The sequence below is a fragment of the Vulpes vulpes genome, chromosome 3, assembly GCF_048418805.1.
Source record: "Vulpes vulpes isolate BD-2025 chromosome 3, VulVul3, whole genome shotgun sequence".
In the NCBI taxonomy this organism is placed as follows: domain Eukaryota; kingdom Metazoa; phylum Chordata; class Mammalia; order Carnivora; family Canidae; genus Vulpes; species Vulpes vulpes.
The window spans coordinates 130,010,755-130,035,637 of record NC_132782.1 but is presented as its reverse complement, the minus strand read 5'-3'; the positions used below and the strand labels follow the sequence as shown (position 1 = coordinate 130,035,637).

The 24,883-nt window shown below is 44.5% G+C and overlaps 1 protein-coding gene across 2 annotated transcripts in view; it reads right to left on the bottom strand.

The window, feature by feature from the left end:
- The window catches only part of ABCA4 (ATP binding cassette subfamily A member 4), a 128,437-nt gene that overhangs the window by 43,552 nt on the left and 60,002 nt on the right, over positions 1-24,883 (bottom strand). For both annotated transcript variants that reach the window (XM_025996528.2, XM_072754574.1), the window contains 12 exons: positions 23,176-23,397; positions 21,136-21,340; positions 17,594-17,659; positions 14,787-14,876; positions 12,852-13,026; positions 10,923-11,054; positions 10,048-10,187; positions 9,429-9,566; positions 8,259-8,452; positions 7,096-7,180; positions 3,571-3,776; positions 3,160-3,208 (listed from right to left, as the gene is read on the bottom strand). In XM_025996528.2, the coding sequence (XP_025852313.2) occupies positions 3,160-3,208; positions 3,571-3,776; positions 7,096-7,180; positions 8,259-8,452; positions 9,429-9,566; positions 10,048-10,187; positions 10,923-11,054; positions 12,852-13,026; positions 14,787-14,876; positions 17,594-17,659; positions 21,136-21,340; positions 23,176-23,397 (1,702 nt within the window). The remainder of the gene's footprint in view (positions 1-3,159; positions 3,209-3,570; positions 3,777-7,095; positions 7,181-8,258; positions 8,453-9,428; positions 9,567-10,047; positions 10,188-10,922; positions 11,055-12,851; positions 13,027-14,786; positions 14,877-17,593; positions 17,660-21,135; positions 21,341-23,175; positions 23,398-24,883) is intronic.

Sequence of the window (24,883 nt, the reverse complement as noted above, 5' to 3'; positions counted from 1 at the left end):
ATATTTTTTTGTAGTTACCTACAAAGCTCTGACAAAATATCCACCAAATGCTTAAAGAACTTAGTACTTCAGGGATGGAGCTGGATAAGGGGCAGGGATGAAGGGATGAAGGGATGAAGGGAAAGGGTGATTTTAGCCTTTTTTGTATTATCTGAATTTATACATAGCAAAATGTATTAATCTGTAACCTGTGGACTGACGTAAAAGTCAGAGTTGACTTGGTTTTTTCTAAATTCTTAGAAGCCCTTGAGAAGTGGTGGAAAGACTAATGAACTAGGAGTTTGGAGACCTGAGTTTGAATCCTGACTCTTACTTGATACATAAATTGGGCTAAGTGACTGACTCAGTCTAAATCTGAGTTTTTTCATCTGTAAAATGAAAATGAAAATATCTCACAGGGTTGTTCTGAAGATTATATGAGCTAACATGTAAATGTGCTCTAAGAACTACTCGCTGCAAGTCATTAGTTATGCTGAAGCTATAGCTTATCATCAGCAATTAATGTTCATGTGTAGAACATGTTATTGGACATAAAGAGAGAGCCTAGAGGACTGTTGGTTGGTCCCCAGCTGCTTTCTTGACCCTCCTAGAGTCCCCTAGCACAAGCGCAGCTGCAAAGGGAATTGGGTCAGCCCAGTCATCCTTTCACCCAACACTCATGGGCACCTGCAATGCAGCATTCTGGCTTTGTAGGCTCACTGATGACCTAGTGTCAGAGTCCCAGTTCTTCGGCCTCCTCTCCCTCATCTGGGCTCAGATTTTTTTTTTTTTAAAGATTTTAACATTTATTTTAGAGAGACAGTGAGAGAGTCCAAGCAGCGGGAGGGGCAGGAGATAGAGAGAAGAAGCAGACTCCCTCTAAGTGGGCAGCCCAACGTGGGGCTCTAGATCCCACAAGACCCTGAGATCATGACACCAGCTGAAACCAAGAGTCAGACGCTTAACTGACTGAGCCACCATGGTGCCCCGAGGGTTCAGATTTGGTGTGTGTGTGGCTCGCCCTCCCTCTGGGGAGATCCCTGCTGCCTTTCCCCATGTCTATCCCATAAGCTTTGCTCTCTGATGCCCCATCCAGGCCGGAGCCCACTGCCCGGGGAAGAGCTGAGGGCAAGAACTGTTTGTTCCTGGCTTTCTGCTGCCCTCTAGTGGTCACTGGCTGTGAGCCACACCCTCAGAAGCGGCAATGACCCTTCTGGTACCTTGAAACTTGCGCCCCCAGTGGATAGCAAGCTCCTCCAGACTTTGGAGATAAGATCAGAAACTGTCATCTCTAAAACTGAGCCAATTAAAAAATGCATTAGCCATCTGAAAAATGGGAGCAGGGAGAGTATGGACTTGGTCCTATATTTGAGAGCTAAAACCAGGGAGTAAAACTCAGAAGCCTGTGGGACTTTAAGGCAAGTCATCCAATCTGGGTAAACTCAGTTTTTCCCAGAAGGGGATAATCTGTGCCTTAGCAGCTCCATGAGATTATAGTGACAAAACAATGGATGTTAAGTGCTCCATGAAGTATAAAGGGTTAAACAAGTTTGAGGTAAAAGATGATTTGTAAATGTTGACATTAGGATTTTGCTAAATCTCAATCAGAAATCACAGGCTGTGTTAACACTCGGCATGTATTAACTCATTTAATTCTCTTAACAATCCTAAAAGGTGGGTACTATTATTTACCCCATTTTGGAAATGAGGAATTCGAGGTAAAAAAGGACTCAGTATTTTCCCAAAGCTACTCAGTTAGCAAATTGTGAGGCAAATTATGGGGATCCACCTTATTCTAGCAGCTACACTCTTAGCTTCTACCCCTGCATGTCTCTTTGGAACTTCCTATTCTGTGCCAGGACTGATCAGTCTTCTGACATGTTACTTATTTTCCTGATAAGACCTAATTATTAAGGAGTATTCTGTGCAGATAAAAGCCCCAACTCTTGAAACCATCATATAGCATCCGATATAAATTTGCATATTTTCATTGTGGCCTTGGTTACTGTAAGTCTTTGTCTTTGGGTGACCTGGGACAATTCAGTTGCTGTGTCTGCAAAACTGGAAAGAACAGCTGCACCCTTTGGTGAGCTGCTCCCACCCTCTCTGGCAGACTGCCCTTCCCTCTCACTCTGCCAGGATGCCCAACTCTTCTGGCCACTGCATGACCACCTGGACCATGCAGCGCATTTGGGCTGGTATATTTGACCACTGGTAGTTCTAGGCATAAGCTGGTAAGCAGACTTATGGGACCACTTATGAAGCAAGATGAAAAACAAACTATCTTAAGAGTTGGCATCAGAAACTTCACGGGAAGGAAACAGTCTTTGCTGTGCTCTACTGTACTTGGCAGAAAGAGGTAACCAATAGGCGGAGCCCAAGGCATCAAAGGAGAATGTCCATGCAGCTCTGCCCATGAACAGGACAGAGGAAAACACAATGGAGATGGGGGAGCCAGATAGAGGATTTTAGTGTGGCTGGATGCCTATTATTCAATCAGAAGTGGCTTGTGTCATGGCAGGTAATTCTGCCTACATGTCCATCTCCCTATCCCCTAGCCTCCATAGTAACTTCTCTCATGAACACTTTGTGTGGCTCTGGGGTTTTAGTAGAGATCACAGAAGGGGCAAGTTGGTGCCCAGGCTCACACATATAGAAGAGAGGTCCCCAAATCCACAGAAATTATGGATTTGCAAATTTCCATCAGGCACTAAATGAAGGCTCAGAATAATTTTATCTCTGGCTCAAAGAAGCCAGAAGATCTCAGTTGGCATCTGGGTTGCATTCACGGTCGCTATTATCTCTAGGGACTCTGGGCTGTCATTCCTGCAGACAGGAGTGGATCAGAAGCCTGGTGGAGATAAGAGGAGCAGATAAGGATGGTGACAGGGCAAGTATAGGAGACCCAAAAGTGGGAGAAGAAGCTTAGGGGTGGCAAAGTTCCCAGCCTGAACTCCTTAAGAATCCTCATTCATCTAGAGTCTTTTCATGCAGACCTAATTCCAATTCGTCATTCTTTCGTCATTTAAAGGAACCAAGAATGCAAAATGTGTGTTACTCAGGGGTTTGGTAAATACTATGAAGGAGTATTTGCCTGCTTTGCTGTTTCATGAAATTTTCCTTAGATTTTCAATACAGAGCTTGGGGAGTGTGATGAGGGAACACACTCTGGAACCATACCAGCAAACAGAGGTCCTGAATCAGAATCCTCCGTGACCTTCAGAAAAATCTGTCAAGAAAGGAAAAAGAGAAAATTTGGTTTAGACATTCCATTCTCAGAAAAAAAAACTAACCCAAATTCAATTTTGTTGGGTACTGCTTCATAATGGAAGGAAAATACATTGCGATTTATCTAAGAACATAGTCTTCTATAAATATAAAAGTATATGCACACGGTGACCACAACTATGTAAAATTTGTTTCTGTATAGACAAAGGCATGAGGAAATGAACCAAAAATGAAGACAGTTGCTATGCTTGGGTGGGGAATTATGGCTTTTTGCCTTTATAAAACGTCCTCCTAGTATTAGACTTCTGCAAAGAACCCCCTTTTCTGCTACCTGATGGAAACCAGCTGGAATCTCAGCCTTACCTCTTCCAGGGGAGTGTCAGAAATTCCAAAACTGCTGAGGCCCAGGTCAGCTAGTGTGTCTTCTAGCTCTCTAAAAAGGCTGGCATATGCTCTCTGCTTGAAATTCTTATTTGGAAGGAGGAAGATAAGTTCTTGACCAATGCATTCCACCAGCTTTGCCTCTGGAACATGGTGTTGTACCATATCCATCAGCTCATTCACATCCCCTAGGGCAAAGAAAGAGACTGACATCAACTCTGTTTTCCAGAACCTGGGAGACTGTGAACTTGCTCACATCCCCTACTTTCTTCTGCTTAAGGGGCATTTAAATTTTATTTATTTATTTGACTGAGAGAGAGAGAGAGAGAATATGAGCACAAACAGGGGGAGCTGCAGAGGCAGAGGGAGAAACAGATTCCCTGCTGGGCAGGGAGCCTGATCCCAGGATCCTGGGATCATGACCTGAGCTGAAGGCAGATGCTTAACCAACTGAGCCACCCAGACACCCTAGTAAGGGACATTTCTTTCCACAGTAGTGACTCCTGCAGAGGACTGATGGTGCATCTGGTCTGTTTGAGCCTAGTACGCCCTGTGAACAATACTGAGAGGGAGAGGGATCAGATGGCTTGTTCCTTACAAGCTATGTCATATCAGGTAGGTCATACCCTAGTTTTTTCATCTGTTCAAAGGGGGAAATAATGGCATCCACCCATTTTACTGGAGGACTGGATGAATTAATATACTCAAACCCCTTAGAATGATGTATCTTGTGCCTAGGTAAATATTAGTAGCTATTGTTATTGTGAACATCATCTCTAATAAGAAAGCTCTTATCATCACCATTGCTCCTTCTTATTCACAAGCCTGAAGGTTAAGTGAAAGTTGCTTTCCTTTTCCTTGTCTGGCCCAAGCTATGGGTGATTTGCCCAAGATGCACCAAGATGCATACCTGGGCGGGGGGGGGGGGGGGGGTACTGGTGACCAAGCTGGATGAGAACTCCCCTTCCTAAATCATACACGAAAGCCTGGTCTAACTCTTTAAAGGAATGTGCCATTTCCCTTGGGACTCCACTTATCTCCTCCAATGAACAAACCAATCAACCTTAATACCCTGATCTTAGGAAATGCAGAAGCTGTAGAGTCAGCTGTGGGGGGGCATGGAGTATGGGGTGTACAACATGGGCTGTGAGGAAGTGTCCAGTAACAAGTATTTACTTGACACTCTCATATATTTGGAATTGAATTTCATGCATAATAAGCATGTATTATTTAAAATTAAAATCTGGGGATCCCTGGGTGGTACAGCGGTTTGGCGCCTGCTTTTGGCCCAGGGTGCAATCCTGGAGACCCAGGATCGAATCCCACGTCGGGCTCCCGGTGCATGGAGCCTGCTTCTCCCTCTGCCTGTGTCTCTGCCTCTCTCTCTCTCTCTGTGTGTGTGACTATCATAAATAAATAAAAATTTAAAAAAATTAAATTAAATTAAATTAAAATCTGGGGATGATTGGGTGGCTCAGTGATTGAGCATTTGCCTTTGGCGCAGGTCATGATCCTGGGGTCCCGGGATCAAGTCCCACATTGGGCTTCCCACAAGGAGCCTGCTTTTTCCTCTGCCTATGTCTTGGCCTCTCTTTCTGTCTCTCTCGTGAATAAATAAATAAAATCTTAAAAAAAAAATTAAAAATCGAATTTAAAAATTTTAAAGCATGTATGTGAAGAGACAGTTCCGTATTATCTTGAGAAGCAGGTCAAAGGGAGAGGAATTCTAGGGACTCAGAACCCAGCTCTCATGCATTTCTGCAAGCAGTCCTCTCAGTGAGGGTCACCCGGGGTATTCTTCACTTTTCTTAAAAATGACCCATGTGGAGGGATTTCATGGCTTTTAATCCATGTCCTTCTGTTTAGCTGGACTGGAAGGCTTGTTTAATGTCAGATTCACAAAGTGGACTCAATTGTCTTTAGCTCTGGGATGACTTCACAGAGGGGCTGGAGGGTTCCTTGCGTGAGGAAGCTTTGCCCTAACAGCTCTCTAGGGGTCATGTGCATTGTTCTCTGAGGAAGGAAATTGAGCCCAAAGCTACTGGATTCCCAGGAATTGTGTCTTAGTCATGTGTGTCAGCCTTCCAAGGGGAGCCCTGGAGAGTAGAAGCTCTTGCAGTGTCTGGCAGAGAGGGGTGTGTGTGTATGTGTGTATGTGTATGGGTGGTACATGGTTGTGTGTGAGGGGAAAGCTTTCCAGGGAACCAACTGGGGAGCAGAATGATCTACATCCTCTTATCTGGGGCATAACAACTTACTGTGCTTCCTACAGTTCACACTATCCCCCTTGTAGTCAAAGAAAATAAACATTTATATAGAAACAAAGGAATATTAGAAAAATGACTCCAGCCAACAGGCCCTGTTTCCAACTAGATTTTGGTGCATCCCTGTGTTGGTTTTTAAAAACTATCAATGTATTGACCAAGATTCCTCCTGGGAAGGAACTCCAGCAAGCTGGGAGAGACTCATGTCAAGGCAGGCTAGGGAGAAGACACAGCAGTCATCCCGACAAGACATGTTCATGGGCACCACAGCTTTTATCCATGCAAAGAGTGGGTGACAGAGTAAACAATGATGCAAACCTGGGCATTTTCCCTCAAGTTTCAAGCACAGTATATAAATAGTGTCTAGTTTTCCCCTTTCACCAGATTTTAGTCAGTAAATTCTTCAGATTTAGAAAAAAGAATGGTCTAAATAGAAAATTTTGTTTCTTCTTTGATAAGCAGATAGTTTCCCTCCTCATCCCCCTCCATCATCCACGTGGATCCGTAGACAGGTTTAATTTTGCTCCCTTTTAAGGATATGGGGTATGTGGTATTCCATTTGCAAAGACACCCCAGAGGTTGGATGAAGTGGGCCTTAATGGAGTACAAGAGTGTTGGCAAGCACTTTGGGTCCCTAAGGTCAGGTCCTATGGGATAAATGCTTACAGTGAGAACTTCTCTTCTGCACCTCCCTGGAGGTGGGGGTGCCCCTGATGAGATTTAATGCGCCCTAACTCAAGGGGAATTGCTAGGAAGTTGGGCCTCTGAGGGAAAAGTCAAGAGTGTCATAAAGATGTGTGACTTGGCATCCACTCCATGCAGTCTGACTCTCTGGAAAAGTTCACTAGGAGCTGTATGTCACCATGGTTTCACCTGAGGGCCCCACCCGAGGGCCCCACCTGAGCACCTACAGTACCCCTTCTTCAGACACTTAAGTAATGCTGCCTGGAGCCAGGGCAGAATGATCCAGGTAGGGAAGCTTAACATGGGCCAGGACAAGGAGTGGAAAGACTGGATTCCTTAATTAAGGGAGGAGGTCCTTAGGCCCGGGGCTTCTAAAATCCCTCCAGGGATGGAGGAGAAAGAAGGCCAAACAGAAAGATGAGCAACTGCATGTCCATGGGCTTGAGAAGTATAGTTTTTCTCTTTACTCCCATTACAACATATGACAACAGGACACACCTACCATATGGAGAAATGATTGCTAGATAAGAACCAAGAAATAGCCTGCCCCAGTGCTTACCATCCAAGACTTGTTCTGGAGTTATCTCATCTATGTGGGCTGGACACCTGGTAGAAAAACCCTCAGATGCACAGCTGCAAGTCCCCTACAACAGATAGGAGTCAGTCACTTGAATGACAGCATCTCCCTGAGGCCAACTGCCATCCCCACTGTGCTTCATTTGTTTCTTGCTGCCCAAAGTACTCAACAGATTTCCCCCCCATTTTAATATATTACCTCACATGAGCATTCTGAGGGTGTGGTTATTTGATTTTATCATGGAGAATGTGTGAGTCAGGCACAGAGAGTAGTAGCAGCTCCTCAAAGGACACCTTTGGTTTGTCATTATCATATGACAGCTGTAGGCTGGCGTGTGCAAGACATTCTGCTCCTCCATCCTCGTGGATGCATGCTGACCTGTGAAGTCTACCCAGTACTGGAAAACCTGGAGGCAGCCTGACCCTTACACTACGGGGGTGGCCAGAGGCCTAGGTACACTACAAAGTAACTAGCCTGACAACTCCAACAGGAGCAGTGCCTAGTCCCAAGGAGGCCAGAACACTTCATAATGCTTTCTCTCACTTATCACCATATCCCTGACAAGCAGAAGCAGAGTGGATCAGTTTTGTTTTCTGCACGTGAAGAAACCAACGCTGATGAGCAATTAAGGAATCTGCCTGGGATGACAGTTTTCCACTCAGCCACCCAGACCTGAACCTGGTCTCCTGACATGCTGAGGGGGTCTCTGCTAATGGGTATTGTCTGGCTTCCTCATTTTCAGGTTATAGTTCCCAAGAAAGCCTTTCCTTGGCTTTCATTTACCAGTGGACTTTGGGTTTAGTTAGGAAACATAAATGTTGGAATGGAACATAGGAGGCCTCAATAGCTACTCTCCTTCCAAGCGTGCTGCCTTGCAGATGGAGACACTTCTATGTGGTAGCACATCACATGCTTATTTAGGGTTCTGGAATCTCAGCTTGCTGAAAACTCATTTCATTTGGGGTGAAGCATCTCTGTAGGAGGGTTCAGAATGTCACTTATCAAAATCTGCCAATAGTTTCAGAAACAAAGAGGTTGATTCTGACAGCTAGTGCCTGATTGGGGTAGAGATGTCTGGCATGGTAGCACCATACTGTGCATTTCTGGTTACCACAAACAGACTCTTTTCCCGGGCAGACACATACCTCACAGCCTGTTCTTTGGCTCTGGATGTTTTTCATCTTGCGCACCAAGGTTAAGTAGAAGCCCGTGCCAAAGCAGTTCTTTAGGAAGAGCGGGGTGCCTGAGCAATAAAGCCTTCCCTGGGAAATGATGGCGATGCGGTCCCCAAGGAGGTCAGCTTCGTCCATGTGGTGAGTGGACATGATGATGGTTCTGCCTGCAAGGGTCAGGGGGATATCACCAGGCAGACCTGGATGGGGCTGGATGGGAGAGGATGCAGAGCAACCTCCCTGACATGGGCATACAACCTGGAAGTTGATAAATAAAAAACAAGTATTCTGCGGCAAAGTCCAGAATACTCGGATAATAATGACAACAGCTAACATTTTATAGCATCCTGCATGTTGTAAAGCACTGTCGCATATGGTATCTTTTCATCTGGCATTGGACCTGCTCCAAATAAATCACGGCGTATGGGACATATTTGTTACAGTTAGTCAGCGTCTATTGATTTCCATATGTATATTCCTTGAATCGTTACCACTGCGCTTACAATCTTTGCAAAGAAAACACACATACTCTGAAACCAATGGGAGATGTCATTAAAAGATAATGATAATGAGGATTCCAGGATGGCAAGGTGACCCTGGGATTGAGCCACGCTCTCACGTTCGTTAATAGGCACTCTGAGCTCTGCCTGCTATCTTTCTGGATCTGATCCCTCTGGTTAGAAGGTACTGGGATTGGGGAAAGAATATCCCATTTTGAGACACTGCTATCTGCAGTTCCTTTGGAGCGCTGGATACCTGTATGTCACCTTCACACCTGGCCCTGAGTGGTCATCTGACAGCTATGGAGTTTCCTGGGATGTCTGCCTGCGACTTCGGTCTTCTTAGTCAAGAAGAATTTCACTTACAGCTGCATGGATTGTTCCAGAGAGGACTACAGGTTGAGAAAACCTTTTAGAATATTTTGGGAAGTAGGCTGCTCCATCAATGACTTCCTGTCTATATTGGTGTAAAAATTTCAGGAAGCTTCCACTGGAATTTGAATTCACTCAAGTCACTGCTCACACTCTACTGGAGTGTAGTTATGGCTGTTGAGTATGCTCAGTTCCAAAGCACCATGTGTGAGAGCGGGAATCACAGATAAAGCCTCAGTGGGAGCACAGGCCACCAAGCAGTGGCTGTTACCTGAGCGGTACTTCAGGAGCAGGTCCCAAATTGAGCGTCTCGAGTAGGGGTCCACCCCAGAGGTGGGCTCATCCAAAATAACAACTTTGGCACCTCCCACGAAAGCAATGGCAACAGACAGCTTCCTCTGCATGCCACCTAGAGGTAGATCCAGGGCAACAGAGTCACAAGGGCTGTGGAGGATGGGAGGAGAAAGGCCCAGGGCTGGTGGCATCAGGGTGGGGGGTGGGGTGGGGGAGGAACCCTTAAGTCCAGTAGCAGCTTGAAGCTGCCTCCTTAGATGTTGATACAATGTTTGAACCCTAGTGGTATACAGGCCTCTTTAAATGCAGAAAAGACAAGAAATGCAGAAATGCAGAAACAGATAAAACCATTTGAAGGCTGTTCTTACATTTTAGTTCAAACACAAGAACATCAGAACAAATAAAGCTCAGGATGGTACAAGATAGGGTTCTATGTGGGAAACGATCCAGAGGTGAATTGCTCTTTGGTGCACAGAATAACTTTACAGAAGTGCTCCACGTCTTAGGAGGTTTCTTATAAGCCTCCCGTTCTGCCAGTGTACTGGAAGACAATGGATTTGCCATCTGTAGCCTTGACTTTTTCCAATACTAAGCACCTGATAGATCCTGAGCTTCTTCGTTCCTCTTGTGGTGGAGGCCGGTGTCCTCCAACATGGCTTCCATCTCCAGCTGGGCCTCTTCCCAGGACTTCCCTTTCAGTTGGGCATAGAACAGGATGTGTTCAGCCACTGTGAGGCTAAGGGACAGGGCAATGAGAGAGGCAATGCGCTCAGCAACTCCACCTCTAATGATTTACCTTATAGGAATAATTAAGGATGAGCACAAAGTTTTAGCAATTAAGATGTTCATTGTGATGCTGTTTATGAGACAAAAAACAAAACCCAGATCCTATTAAATATCTAATAAGAGGGGACAGCAGATTTATACAATGGTATAGTATATAAACATAAAGATTATTTTTTGAAGTTATCTCTGGATGGTGAAATTACAGGTGATTTCTATTTTTTTCTTTTAATCTATATTTCCTCCCTTCCTTTCCTTAATTACTGTATATCACTCTCTAAATAATAAATAAAAGTTTGAGGAAAAAAGCAATTGAAAAGCCTCCTGAAAAGTCAGTTTTTAGTGCCCGGCTTAAGAAAGAAAAAGGAACAATGGTTTCCTCTCTTGGTCTCTGAGAGGGAGTATTTCAGGGCTGAGTGCAGGGGCTCAGGATGGGCCAGTAGATCAGAAGGCATTACTCTTCTGAGGGGGTAGAGCTCAGCGCCCAGTGCCAGAGATAATAGTCTTTCTGAAGGATACCTGTCATAGCAAGCAAGACAAAAGACCTTGAGCATGAGGAAACCAAACAGAAATACTGCCTCCTGCCCCTAGAACTGGCATCCTTGAGCTCAGCTCTAGAGAACACGTGTGTTGTGAGGGCAGGGTAAGAATAAGGCATGGAGAGGGTCTTAAGTGCTGTTCTTCTTACTGGTGGAAGAGGATGTTGTACTGTGGACACATGCCAAGACTCTGCCGGACTGCATCCAGGCTGGTTTCGATGTCCTTTCCTCCAATGATCACTGTCCCTGATGTTGGTGGCAACAGACCCGTCAGGATGGACCTGCCAAATGTAGGAGTCAGTGGCAGAAAAGATGACCTTTAGTAGCCCCACTCCAGGGTTGGTGAGGACTTTCACAGGGATTCCTGCCTTGGCTCTCAACTGAACCCAAACCATTATTAGTTATGGGGACCAAAAGTTTCCCATACAGGCTTTAGAGTCAGTGTGCACATCCAGCCCCTACTGCCAATGACCACATCTGCCTTCTCTGCTTCTATTTATTTCCTACTGCCCCAGGCAGGCCCTTATGGGTCCTCACGGTTCCCAGCTGCAGAACATTCACTTACAGCCAAAGGTCCCTACCCGGCACAGCCATCACTGGTCTGGTGCTGCGGGGGCTCAATTAAAGGCATGTGATGCATAGGTCAATACTGTGCCGATGTCATTATTATGAAGCATAGGGGAGGATCTTAATGAGAGCCCAGGCATTCAATCTGTCTTTGTTGATTAAATAACTGAAGGCAGGCAGGGGAATTACCATCAATGATATCATTTTTGGATTCAAAACAAGAAGTTCAATAGGAATGTTGGCCTTTTTTTTTTTTTTTTTTTTGGTAAAATGAGAAATAATGATGTCTACCTCCTGGGCTTGTTGTGAGGATTAAATGAGTTTATACTTGTAAAGCACTTAGAACTGTGCCAGCATAAAGTAAAACTCAAAATTATTATTACTATTTTTTATTAAACAGTGTGTTTCAACCCCCAGGGAAAATTGCATTTCAGCAGTCGATGAAGTAATGTGTTTGCCTTGAGAAGCCCTGAGGTCGTGGATGGTGCTCTGGACTCTCTGACCATATTAGTTAACAAGGTGAGCAATCAGTTGGATTTAGTACTGTCTGGGCCAGCCAGCTCTGTCCCTGAGTTCAGATATTATCTCAGGTTATCTGAATTTGTACATAGAAGCTGAAATCTCTGTTGATCAACCACTAGAGGGAAACAGAACCAAATATAATGGCACTGGCCCCACATTCCATTCACACTGAACCGCCCTCAGAGAACATTCCAACGTAGGGTGTATACTGCTGTTCCTTCCTGGGGCTCTGTAAGAGGTCATAGGACTTGAAGACCGGGTATCACATGGCTTCCCTGCCCCTTGAGAGGCCTGCCCTCTGACGCTCCTTGGGAAACTTTAGCTAGCCCCTTTCTCCTTCTCAGCAGGTGGCGCTCTGCTCCCTTAGAAAAGCCAGGGGAGCTTCCTGACCTTTCTATGCAGAACTTGCACCTTCCCTGAACTTTACCTTCAATCACCAAGTGGTTACCCCAAAGGTCCCGCTAGGGACCATACCCTTTTTACTTTCTACAAAACAGATAGGAAAAGGAATCCCCTTTGAAAATAAGTAGTACTCTATGGACCAAGGTCATGTGATGATGATAGCCATGACTTTAGCACTATTATTGATGGTAGTAATACTGGAGAGCTTGAGGATGGGAAAACAGGCTCACGGTGTCAGATACCAGTCAACTGAAAAGATCTGGCTCTTGTCCTCACTGGACCATTACAAGTTGGTGACCCCAGAAAGTCACTTCGACTCTCTAGATGTACACTTCCCCAGCACAGAAAGGGGACCATAAACTTATTTCACTGCCCTCTTCCACTTCTTGTGAGGATCAAATAAAACAATGAATATGAATGAGCTTTGAATACTGCAGTGTGCTTTACACACCCTCAGGACACAAATACATGGTACACTGTTGTCACTAATATTCAATGGGAAAGAAAAGACTACAGCTAATGGGGCAGAAGAGAGCCAGAAAATGAGTGGTTAGAAAAGCAATACAGGCTATTGCCTGAAAACTCACAAAGTAGTGGTTTTCCCTGCTCCGTTGTGACCAAGGAATGCAGTAATCTGGTTCTCGTAGAAGGTAATGTTAAGACGGTCCACAGCTGGTCTGCTGTAGGGCTCAAAAATCTTCACCAGATTTTTCACACATACCCCAGGAACCAAGCCTGGAAGTTCACGTTCAAAGAAGGAGTCTTGGAGGAAAAAAAAATGAACATGATGTATGTATAATGCTCTATTGAACACATTCCTCAAGGCTGACTCCTCAGACTATGTCTTTTGCCCCCATGGCATTAGCTGTGACCTTTGTAAGGATGACTACAAAATAATAATGGTAATAATAGTACCTAATATTTATTGAGTAGTTACTATGTGCCAGGCATTGTTTAAGTGCTGTATATAGATTACCTCATTTTACCTTTACAACAGCTCCATGGAGATAGATGTTGTTATACCCATTTTTATAGATGGGGAAACCCAAGGCACAGAGACAGCAAATATCCAATCAAGGTCACACAGCTCATGAACGACAGAGCTGGAATTTGAACCCAGAGTGCACTCACTATATACAGGGAGAGTTAGCCCGAAGTTCAATCTTCAGCCCAGGCTGTCATTTCCAACAGGCCATGGAGCATTTCCTCATGGGCTTCATAGTGACTCAGGCTTCTTAACTTCCTCCCAAAACATAACTTTCCCTCAGCCTCTCCCATGTCCACTCCTGTAACTGCCCTTCTTCTGGTCACCTTGGCTCGAGCTTTTGTGTTAATCTTGCCTAAAACAGACTTCTTACTCCTTAGAACTTCAGAGTTTGTCAGTTACTGGGTAGGATGGTCCACTCTTCCTCATCACTGCCCCTCAAACTCCACCCCTCCACTCATCCACTTCCACACCCTTCCAGTGCAGACCCTCCTTACCGTGTTGTCCACTTCTCTCTACCTTCAGTCCCTCTATGCTTTCGTTCACCCTGTACAGCACCACTTAATTTATTAACATTGGAGTTCTGAGCATTGACTCCCATGCAAAACAACATCTTGATACTTCTCCTATGGATGATACTTCCAGTATCTCCTATAACTAAGATGAGAGTTGGCCCCAGCCCCCTGATTTGGCCTTGCCAGCAATTCCACTCTGGGAGGTGGGCCTTCCCAGAAGCACCGTTTAACTGAACATCAGCTCTCTGAGGAGCCAGAGATCACTGACCTCAGCTTTGTGAAATGGCAACCTGGGCTGGGCCAGAGGCCTGGAGACTGGACCCTCTTATGTGGTGGTGGGCCAAGTCCAGAGGCCATGTTCCATCTCTGACCCAAGGTGAGGATAGCAAGAGCTTTTAGCATTCACAGAGAAGTACATATACCTAGGAGATGAGACCATGGGGAGAAGTACAGAACTGGTCTAATGAAGGCAAGGAAAGCAAAGACAGGGAACACTTGCAACCCTAATCCATTTATTCAGGAATTATTAGGTAACTTCCATGGTCAGGAAAGGCTTTTGATGGTTTGAATGAATGGGCTTGTAGATTTGTAAACCACGAATGAAGTGTAGTCAGTTCCACTAGACTCCTTCCTCCTGTGCACAGAAGCATTTATTTTTGTCTTTCCTTATAGCTCATATCCGCTTTAAGTCCCAGTGACCCAAGTTATTGTTCTTGCTAAATCCTCGGAAGTCAGCACATTTGTGCAACTCACTCGGGACTTGCCTAACAAGGGCACAAACACACCACATACTTGGGATTTGCTTTCTCCAGGAAATATGCGTTAATGTCTGGCTGGACCATTCATGCCACACACGTGCAGCTCAGCCCTTGAGAAGCTATCAGGCTTAACCCCTGTCAACAGAGTCGGTTTTCTGGGGTCCGTCCACGGAACCGCTGTCATGAAGTGTATTGCTCCATCCTTTTATGGTACCCTGCACCTTCTCCTTGCCTCTGCTCTGCATTCTTTATTGAGGTTTTTACCATTTATTCCTTCTGGGTGTTCTGGATCCTCCATTTCCTCTGTTATGGGTTCCGTCTTTTCCAGGGCTCTTTCTTCTCTGGTCGAACACCCTGCATCAACCAGAAGCCATGGTTACTCCTGGTGAGAGCTAACAATCAGTAAAGGCAGGAAAAGAAGGGGAGAAGGACAGGCTGCCAGAATTTCCTACCACAGCTGGAAAACCCAGTTCCCTCAGAAGACCAAGTCAGCATTCCCGGGGATCAGCCCTGAGCATGGCTCTGCCGGCCACTGACCTGTGGGCCTGTAAAGTTCTGAAAATGACCGCCAGTGCCTCCTGGCTGGCTGGCTTATTAACCCTTGCTGAGCCCAGATGGAGTTTTATAAAGGTGTTTCACCTCATCCTCTTAACCTGCCAGCAAGCACCCACAATGTCAGAAATTAAGATTTTAAAAAATATTAACAAAACCAGGACTCAACTTGCAATGAGTTAGTTTTCTTTACCTCACCAATGGTACTTCTAACTCTAATCAAACACATGTCAAAGCCATAGTGAACCTTGAGAAAAGCTTGTTCAAGGTGATATGATGGATAGCCAGCTTAAATTACAGATGGAGAAATAATTTACCTGAGCATTTTTTTTTAACCTGAGCATTTTTATGGGTATTCAAGTCTTTTGGGACCAACACCAGAGTTGAGCCTGGTTGAGGCTTATATAAATTGTGAGGTGTGGCATAAACACATACATTCTCACACTGATGCATATACACATACTCTTTTACACATCTGCATACACGCACACACACACAGAAGCGTATGTGTGTGTGTGTGTGTGTGTGTGTATGTGTGCAAACTTGGCATTTGGTTTAAAAGGATATCCTGGAAGGGGAAGAGAAGCAGAAGAGCAAGCCAGCCAGAGAGGAAAGCAGGGGGAGGAGGAAACTGTCGTCAAACATCTAAAGGCTCTGGCTCAAGAGCACAGATGTGGGCAGGAGGAGTTTTTTAATGCAGCAACCAACCAGAGCCTCCAACACTCCTGGCTGCCCTCCGTAGATCTACAGACTGTAGGTGGAGCAGTAAGTAATGGGCCTCGTGGTCAGGGACCTGCCACCTTTAGCACTTCTGTTTCTGCTTCCTGAAGGATTTTCAACTCTACTGCCCACAATTCCTTTGATCACTTTACTAGCTCTCCTACTGCACTAACATGTAACAAAATAGCAGGGGGAAATATTCTATATAGTTTAGTCATTGAGTGAGTTCCTTGCCAGGAAATGTGTTTCCCAGTTTCAGACTTTGTCCCAAGTGACCAGCAGGAACATGGGCAAGACACTGATCCTCTTGGGCTCCATTTCTTCATTTGTGAGGAGGGGGAGTTGGTGGGGAAACTCATCTCTTCCGATTTTATTTATTTTTGAGAGAAAGAGTGTGTGCGAGTGAGCATGTGCGAACATGGGGCTCCATCCCATGATCCTGAGACCAAGACTTGAGCCAAAACCAAGAGCTGGATGCTTAACTGACTGAGCCACCCAGGCACCCCTCTTTTCTGATTTTAGAGATTTAGGAATCCATTTCAGTCTAGACTATGAGGCAGGTGAAAAATATTTGGCTTCTGTTAGCAAAAATATAGGTGATTCATTTTTGAAGGAGCATTTGTTTTAAGAATTTCTTTTTTGAGAGGCAGATTATCTGCTGAAACTGTTGAGGGGAAAAAGTGCCCACAAGTACTGATATTCACTGAAATTAGAAATAGTCCAACAACACATTCTTGTGATGAAAATCCTCATTTATAATGGATTATAACCTTATTATAGTTGAAATGTAAAAGTCCATAGACAGGACAGACAGACCAACATAATGGAAAAATACTGAGCTGTCGAATTCCTGTTTGTTTGAATCATAAAAACAAAACAAAACAACTGCCCAAGCCTTTTAAAGGCCCTAGGCTAACGCCCTAGAGAAAACAAATATCTATCTGAGTGCTTAAATGATAAATCCTGGCCCAGGCCCCAAAATACAAAGGAACGTGCAGGTAGGTGAGTAACAAACAGATTGGAAAGTATTTCCTTTGCTTCCAGAAACTCCCAGCTCCAAGGACGCCCCCAGCTCTCAGGTCAGGAATTTCTTGCCTTCCCATACCTCTCAAAAGAGCCTACGGAACTTCTAGAACTCTCCCTGGGCCTCCTGTCTTGTCTAGTAGGAAAGGTAAATTTTATCTAAGATGCATTCTGGGCAAATGCCCCTTAGCTCTCTTCTTCAATCACAAGTGAGATGAATTTTAGAAGAGTCTAGGAGTGTTTGCCTTGAAGATCATAGCTCTGCCGCAGCCTCTGGATGGGCCTTTCCCTTAGGAGAGAGAATTGATTTGTATTTTGGAAAGAAGTAAAAAAGCAGGAGAGGGGGCAAAAGACCAGTGCATAGTTTCTTTCATTATTCTGTGAATATCTTTGCTTTATTTTTTTTCTCTCTTTGCTTTAAATTGAGGAGTTGCAAAAAGCCATTTGCACCCTAAAGTGGTTATGCCTTTTTTTACTAGGGCAATTTAATCCCCTGGGCGAGAGTTATATAGGACACAAGGCTTTATTAATGCTCAGCCATTCACCCTGGCCCAGCTACCGCAGAAGGTGGGTTCCCGGAAGCTATGAGGCTGCAGCAGTGGCAGAGCCCCAAGTGGCAGCTGACTAATCAGGAACCACACACTTAATGTAAGGAGCCCACACAAGTTCAGGATGTAGCCAAAGAAGCTAGTTTCAAATGCTAAGGGTTTTTTGGGGGGGGAGAGGAAGTGCAGAGAGAGGAGTTATTTTTAATTAAAAGAATTTAAATAACTCACCTTCACCACCAAGCCAGTAGGACTCTTGTAGAAGGAAGTACCAAGGAAGAGGGGTTCCATAGTTCCCTAGAAATGACAGGTAAATAAGAGAAAAAGCCTTAGTAGTCCTACCTTACCACAGCTCTATAAAATCGAGAATTTATCTATCTGAACCTCAAAGTATAGCTCTAGATATTAAAAGTTCATAAGCATTACACAGCTATCCACAGGCTACCACAAAGACTACTCCTTCCAAATTGTTTTAATCCAAAAGGTCACTTTTTTGGGCTAGAACCAGCAACACTAAGACTGATGATCTTGGTTGAAAATGGTTTTCCAAGAAAACGTTTTATTAAAGAACTCAATCATGCCCTTCTTAAAAATTACCAGACAATAATAAAAATAATGATGACAGTCACTAACATTTGTCAGATGTTCTTTCTACATCGGGCATTATTGTAAGCACTTTCCATGTGTTAAAAATTTAGTCCTCTCTGTTGAGAGAGGACTCAACAGAGAGGACTAAAGGGATAGGTTCTGGTGTCCCCAAGAGATAGGTTCTGGTATTCTTGTGGATAAGGAAACAGAGGCAGAGGCACGTTGAGTTTGAATCATCTGTCCGAGGTCACAGCTAATTAAACAGAGGTGTGGGAATTCCAATACGGGCAATCTGGTTCTAAACCACTGATCTTAACCAGCCCATTCTACTGGATTCCAAGGAAAAGACTCCCAAATTTCTAGTCAGCTCTCTTAGGAGACTTTGCTCCCTATAAAATGTTAATTTTTTGAGAACATTACCTTTGCTTATTTAATATTATCCCATGTTCTATGGCTGCTAGACTGTCAGCCCTTTAAGGGCAGGTTTGGGTCTGTCTTTTCCATCCCTTTTCTCCCCAAAACTAGTGCTGACCCTAACATATAGTTATTGGACAAAATAAAGCTTTAGCTTGGCTAAAATAAAGCTCTTGAGTTATGGACAAATTTCATTTTCAATCCAACTAATTTTCACTTATTAGATCTCCTTCTAGCGGCGCAGTAAGTAGAAAAGTTAAGGCAGAGCAAGGTCAAATGTATTGCTCAAAGTCACTGTTATGGGTTGAATTGAGCACTCCCACCCTCTCAAAAAGATGTGTTGAGGTCCACGGTAGAATACAAAATAATACTTGGTCTTGTCCCCAGTTCCCAGCACAGAGCTTGTAAAACCCCTGGAATTTCCTGAGCAACAGGAATGTCTTTTGTTGTTCATAATGAGTGGAGCCCCTTTCTCAACCACACCTGAGTTTATGCTAATAAGGCGACTCCGGGTAGGGCCCCTAGATAGCTTCAGAATGGGGCTGGTCACCAGGAGGCCCTGGCCTGGGAAAAGAGGATGGAAACTTTCAGCCCCACTCTCTATCTTGAGGGAGGGGAAGGGGGCTGGAGATTGAGTTATAAAAACTCTTCAAGGAGATTCAGAGAGTTTCCATGTTGCTGAGCACATCCAGGTGCTGGGAGGGTAGTGCACATGGAGAGAGTATGGAAGCTCCATGCACTACCCCTCCTAACCCTCCCCTTATGAATCTCTTCCATTTGGCTGCTCCTGAGCTATATTCTTTATTAAAAACTGTAATTGTAAGTAGACTACTTCCCTGAGTTCTGTAAGTCATTCTAGTGAATTAATTGAGACTGGAGGGTGGGGGATAGTTGTGAGAACTCCTGAATTTGTAGTCAGGTGGACAAAAGTGGGTAGCCTGGGCATTGCATTTGTGGCTACATCTGAAATGGGAACAGTCTTGTAGGACTGAATCTGTTTGTGGGGTCTGTGCTAATTCTGGGTAGTTACTGTCAGAACTGACTTGATTGTTTGACACCTGGCTAGTATTAGAGAAATATTCGATTTTGGGAAAAAACAACACATTTGATATCAGGAAAAAACAGAGGCCTATGACTTGGCTTTGTTTGGAAATAGTTACTGGTAATGTGCTTAGTTCAGATTAAGTCACAAAGGACTAGATGGGAGCCTAATCCAATATATCTGGTGTCCTTAGAAGACGGTTGGGTAAAGACAGACACACACACAGGGAGAACACTGTGTGAAGACAGAGATTGTTGTTGAAAAACCATCAGAAGCTGGAAGAGGCAGGGAAAGCTCCTTCCCCTGCAGATTTCAGAGGAGCATGGCCCTGCCAACACCTTGATTTTCTATTTCTAGCCTCCAGAACTGTGAGACAAAAAAAAATTTGTTGTTTTAAGCTACCCAGTTTGTAGTGCTTTGTTATGGCAGCCCTAGGAAACTAATATAATCACACAGCTAGGATCCAAACCCAGGCCTCCTGGCTCAGCTTTATAATCTTTCTCCTATTCCAGGGCTGCTGCCTACGTATTTCTCCCAATACAGGCTGCCCCAAGATGATGTGAATTCCTCCCGCCCCAGGGATGGGCCCAGCCTCACTCTCCCCTGTCTACTTCTGGCCATAGCACTAAAAGCCTGGCACAAGGTAACTGTTGGTTGACCTGGAGCCCACTCGAATGGAAGTGGAACTTCTCTAGCTACTAAAAAATACTAATTTGAGGGAAAATCTGATTTCTACAAAGCAAATATGAAACTGTGCAAACAAACAATTTTGATTCAGAAGTTGCCTTTCCATGCTGCAGGTTAATCAGGTATTTATTCAATGTCCTCAAAAAATCAGGCATTATGTATGGTGTTGAGCCTGTAACATTGAACAAAACAGACTGTGGGCCTGCTCTCACGGACCCATATTCTACTAAGGGTAGAGAATCAATAAACAAACATGTGAAGATGCATCATGTCAGATAGTGATGTCTCAAAAATAAAGTTGGATAAAGGGGACAGAAGCACTGAAGGAATGTGATTTATATAGGGATAGATATTTAGATATTTTCAATCTGGAAAGATCCCAGTGATGAAGTGACATCTGAACATACATCTGAATAAAAGTGAGGAAGTAAGCCTGCAGACATGGTGGGGGAGAGGGTGTAGAAACCTGCTCCAGGCAGTGAGAATAGCAGGTTCAAAAGTCCTGAGAAGGAAATGTACTTAGTGTATTAAAGAACAGTCAGTCAGTAAGGAGGCAGATGTGGCCGGAATGGAGAACATGAGGGAGAAGGCAAGGACAGGAAACAAGGAAGATAGTTGGGTATTAATAATGAAGCATCCCATTGGCCAGGACTGGGACACTGGACTTTACTCTGAACAGGAGGAAAAGCCACTGGAGAGATGTGAACAGAAGGTTGACATCCTCTGATGCAGATTCTGAAAGGATCTCTGAATACAGTGGGGAGAACGGACTGGTAGACAATGATTATGGAATGAGGCTTAGACTGGGAAGGTAGGGGTAGAGGTGGTGACAAGGGATCAGAATTCTAGATCTGTTTCTAAAGTAGAGCCAACAGTATTCACTGATGGATTTTTGACTTAAGTTTCAGTTTCAAATGCTGGCTCTAAGGGCCCTAATTGAAAGAACTTAGGATAAGATTTAAACTAGATGAAGGGTGGGTGAGGGCGGGAGATCTGAAAAACCCAATATCAATATCTTTACCTTATGGAAGTTGACCCTTACCTGGAAACACCTGGTCAAGGTACCAGGCAAGCAGGCCATACAGAGCAGCATCAAGGAGCATCATCTTCATGGACATCAGGAAACTGAATTCGTCCCCTTCCATGGGACTCTTTCCGATATTGCTCCACTGCAGTCCCAGGCCTTGCTCCTCAAAGCGAGCCAGGTACTCAGTGCCAAACCCAAATGCCACAGGGGACAACAGGCTCTGCAGTGAGGCAAAAGGGGCACACAAGATGAACAGAGGTCTTTTACCCCATCCAACAGCACCCAGATGCCCACAAGGGCCAAAAGGGTGGTCCAGCTTGTGTCCAGGTATAAGGATAACCCAGGGAGGGGTAAGACAGTTTTCCTACAGAAAGAGAATGTGGAAATGCCTCAGGGACCTGACATTACACTCACTGAGCCACATGTTACATGTTCAGTGGAATATAGTTGTGTAATAGAAAGACAAACAGCACAAAGCACAACACACCAAAGAACCACAGGTCTTCAGGTTCACCTTCCTACTTCTCTCCCTTCCTCCTACCTCTTTCTTGAGATCACACAGTTCTTGCTAGAACAAAGATAACTTGGGCTGCTTTGTGTGAATCCCATTAGGAAGTTCCACAAAGTCATCAGTGTCCTAGAACAGTCTTGGGGGCCAGGCAAGGGATGGTTCCATGACCTCCTGAGGTCTGTCAGTGAGGCCAGAAGAACCTCAGATTCCACTGCTATCACCTTTTCTCCTCTCCAGAAAAGGGCAATCATTTCCTTGGGTTCTCTGTAGAGAGAACAAGTCAACTAAATAGGTGGTGTGCAAAAGGAAGTCGAAGAGGAAGGTCCCCAGCCAAGTCTCCACAGGTGGTCGCTGGCATGGCAGAAACCCCAGAGCACTACAGAGGGATGGGCTGGTCTCATTTCCTCTGCTCAGAGGCCTCTCTGGAGTTTGTAGGACCCAGGGTGGGGTTCAAACTGTCTCTCTCTAGAAGGAAGAGATTCTCCAACTGTATGTTCACAAAAACCATTTTAAAAATCTCAACTCAGTCTTGGTCCATGCACTGCCAGACCTATAGCTTCTTGGTGGATCCACACACCCATGAAGTTAGCTGCGGTCTCAAAGTACTGATGTCTACCTAGTATACCAAGACAGCCTAGCTCTACTAGACCATGAGGATATTTTGATACTAGCCCATTGTGATCAATTTAGAAAACTAGGTGCTATAAATAGCAGCAATTAATTTCTTGTTTAACATGAGACATAAAAGGCAGATACCCTGGCAGTTCTGTAGCCAAATAAGTGTGAGTTATCAGAACAACTTAGATCTTTCCCCAGTAAGAGGCAGGTGGTGGTCCTTTCTTGACTCCATTGCATAAAAAACTATGGAGGGAAGTTCTGGAGGACAAGTAAAGCTGCACTCTAAAGAACCCGGAAGCCTGGTTAATGAGAGGGTGGAAATGGCCCATTTGAAATTGGTTAAAAAAGTGCTGTTAGTTTGGGGATTGTGAACTAAGAGATCTGTTTCTTAAGCAATCAAAGCCAATTTCTAGAGTCCTCTCCTGACAAGAGGGCTTGGCTCTTAACTGGCTCATTTCTGCATGCAGTAGTTGAACATGATAAAAGCCCTTGTATAAGCTACTCAAATTAAAGTTTTTTATGGAGAGAAACAAATGCTTTTCATGAATGGAAACATCTTTCTGGGCAGAACAGTTAGGGAGTAAACTCTCTCCTTCTGAATCTTCTCACATGTTGCAAAAAGAAAAGTGAGTGAAATGAGCTGAGTTCTTCTCCTCTTGTGGAAATACAAAGGACCTGTGAGTTGAGCTGGTTTTTGGTTGCATCCCAGGACAGACTTATCAGGCAGGTTTGATAAGGAGGGACTGCTGCTGCATAGCTCAAGATGAAGACTGACCCAACTTTTGCCCTGTGCCTTTACAACTTATGTCCCTTTGACCCAAAAGGCAAAGTGGATCCCCACAAAGGGCAGTCCAGTTTTCCAGGACTACTACAGATGCGTTGGCCAAAATGTTTTGTATGTTAGGGGTGAGCCCAAGATCCCTCACCACAGCCATCTTGAGATCAGCCGTCATCCGGTCCTGCCAGGCAAAGCAGAGAATGTGTGGCAGGTAGAGGGTGAAGTAGATGACGCCACTGCAGGCTGCTGCCAGGCTGGCTCTGGAGAAGAAGGTGCTGAGCAGGAAGCACTGCATGATCGTAGCCGTGGAGAAAGCCAACAGGAACAGGAAGAGGATGAACGGGTTGCTGTAATGCAGGATCCTTCCATGCTGAAACCAAAGAGGCCATCTGAGTCAATACTTTCTACCCCTGTCCAGGGAACCATCTCTCTTTGGGGGTGATCTCTGTGCTGTGATTCTGGGCCTTCAGAAGCCCTTTACTCCACAGTGATTTCTCTTACCATCTCTCATTCGTACCCAAAATCTACATTTGAGACTCAATGCCATTGAATTCTTCTAATCCACGGAGTGCCATTCTCCCTGGGAGGGCAACACATTAGGCTGCCTATCAGTACAAGAAATCATTATGTATTAAGTAAGCAAATCCTTGGTCGGAAGGGAGAAATAAGCCTAGAGCAAGGGAGGAAGATCTTAGAGCATACAGCTCCAAGATACACTGAGTAGATGAGGGACAAAAAAAGGAGGCAGGAGACTCCCCAACAAACTGTAATATTTTGCTTGGGGCCTGGCCTGCTGACTCAATCATGTGTACTTGTATTCTGAGATTTACCACTCACACTGGTGAAAATATCAGTAATTAATTCACATCACTTGGAAGTGGATTAATCCTCCCTCTCCATCAGTATTGTACACATGCATAGAACCCAGGGAAATACTCAGTATTTCTACACAGCCAAAGTGGATCAATCAGTTTGGCTATGTAGAAAATAGGCCCAAATTAGCAATTTTCATTAAGTGAGCTGCTGCTCACTTCCATTATAGGATAAACTGAGATGTTCAAATTTATTAGGCCTTCTTGCTTCTCCTTTACTACAGACATCCTATGAGGAATTTCATCCTTTGCACAGAGCTCCAAATACATATAGAGCATCTTGCTCTTCTCTTGAGAACATAAAGGTACAAATAGGTTCATCTCTTGAATGGGTTCTGATCAATTGTTCGTGGTGCCCTGAAGGACTGGTTTCTTAATAGAAACGAGAGAAATGAGTGATATCTATCATGGGTGTGCAAGAACTGAGAGGAATGAATGTGCCACTTGTCTGCTATTGCTACCATTTCTCCCTCATTCACACTCTTGTGCTTGCCAGGCACCAACAGAACAGATTGAAAAATAGGATAAAACAAATGGCAAAGGAAGGTGGAAGAGGGCTAGGTTTAATTACAACCAAACTCCAAGGAACTCTAAATGAAAATCAAAATTGGGATTCAGAGCTCCTGTGTGTCAAAGAGCTCTCCACATCACTATGGAAAGCTCACTCCTTTTCCTTAATCACACAGCTCAGTAAAAGCAACTCCATGGCTGAACATATGGTTATGGCTAAAAGAACTTTAAGATAAATAAATTTCTTTTCCCAGCTCAAAGCAAAGTCTGACAAACTTCTAGGCCCATACAGTCTTTCATCAACTCAAGCAGAGATGAAAGTCACTGGGCTGACCCAAGAGCCTCACAGACCTTGGCTTCCTCTAATGACCACTTTTCTTTTCTGTTCCTAATAGTTTGAATAACTGGAACCTTCCCATTGTCCCAGCTTCCAGCTTCTTTCCTGCATAGTTGAGGTGGGAAGGAAGGACAAGG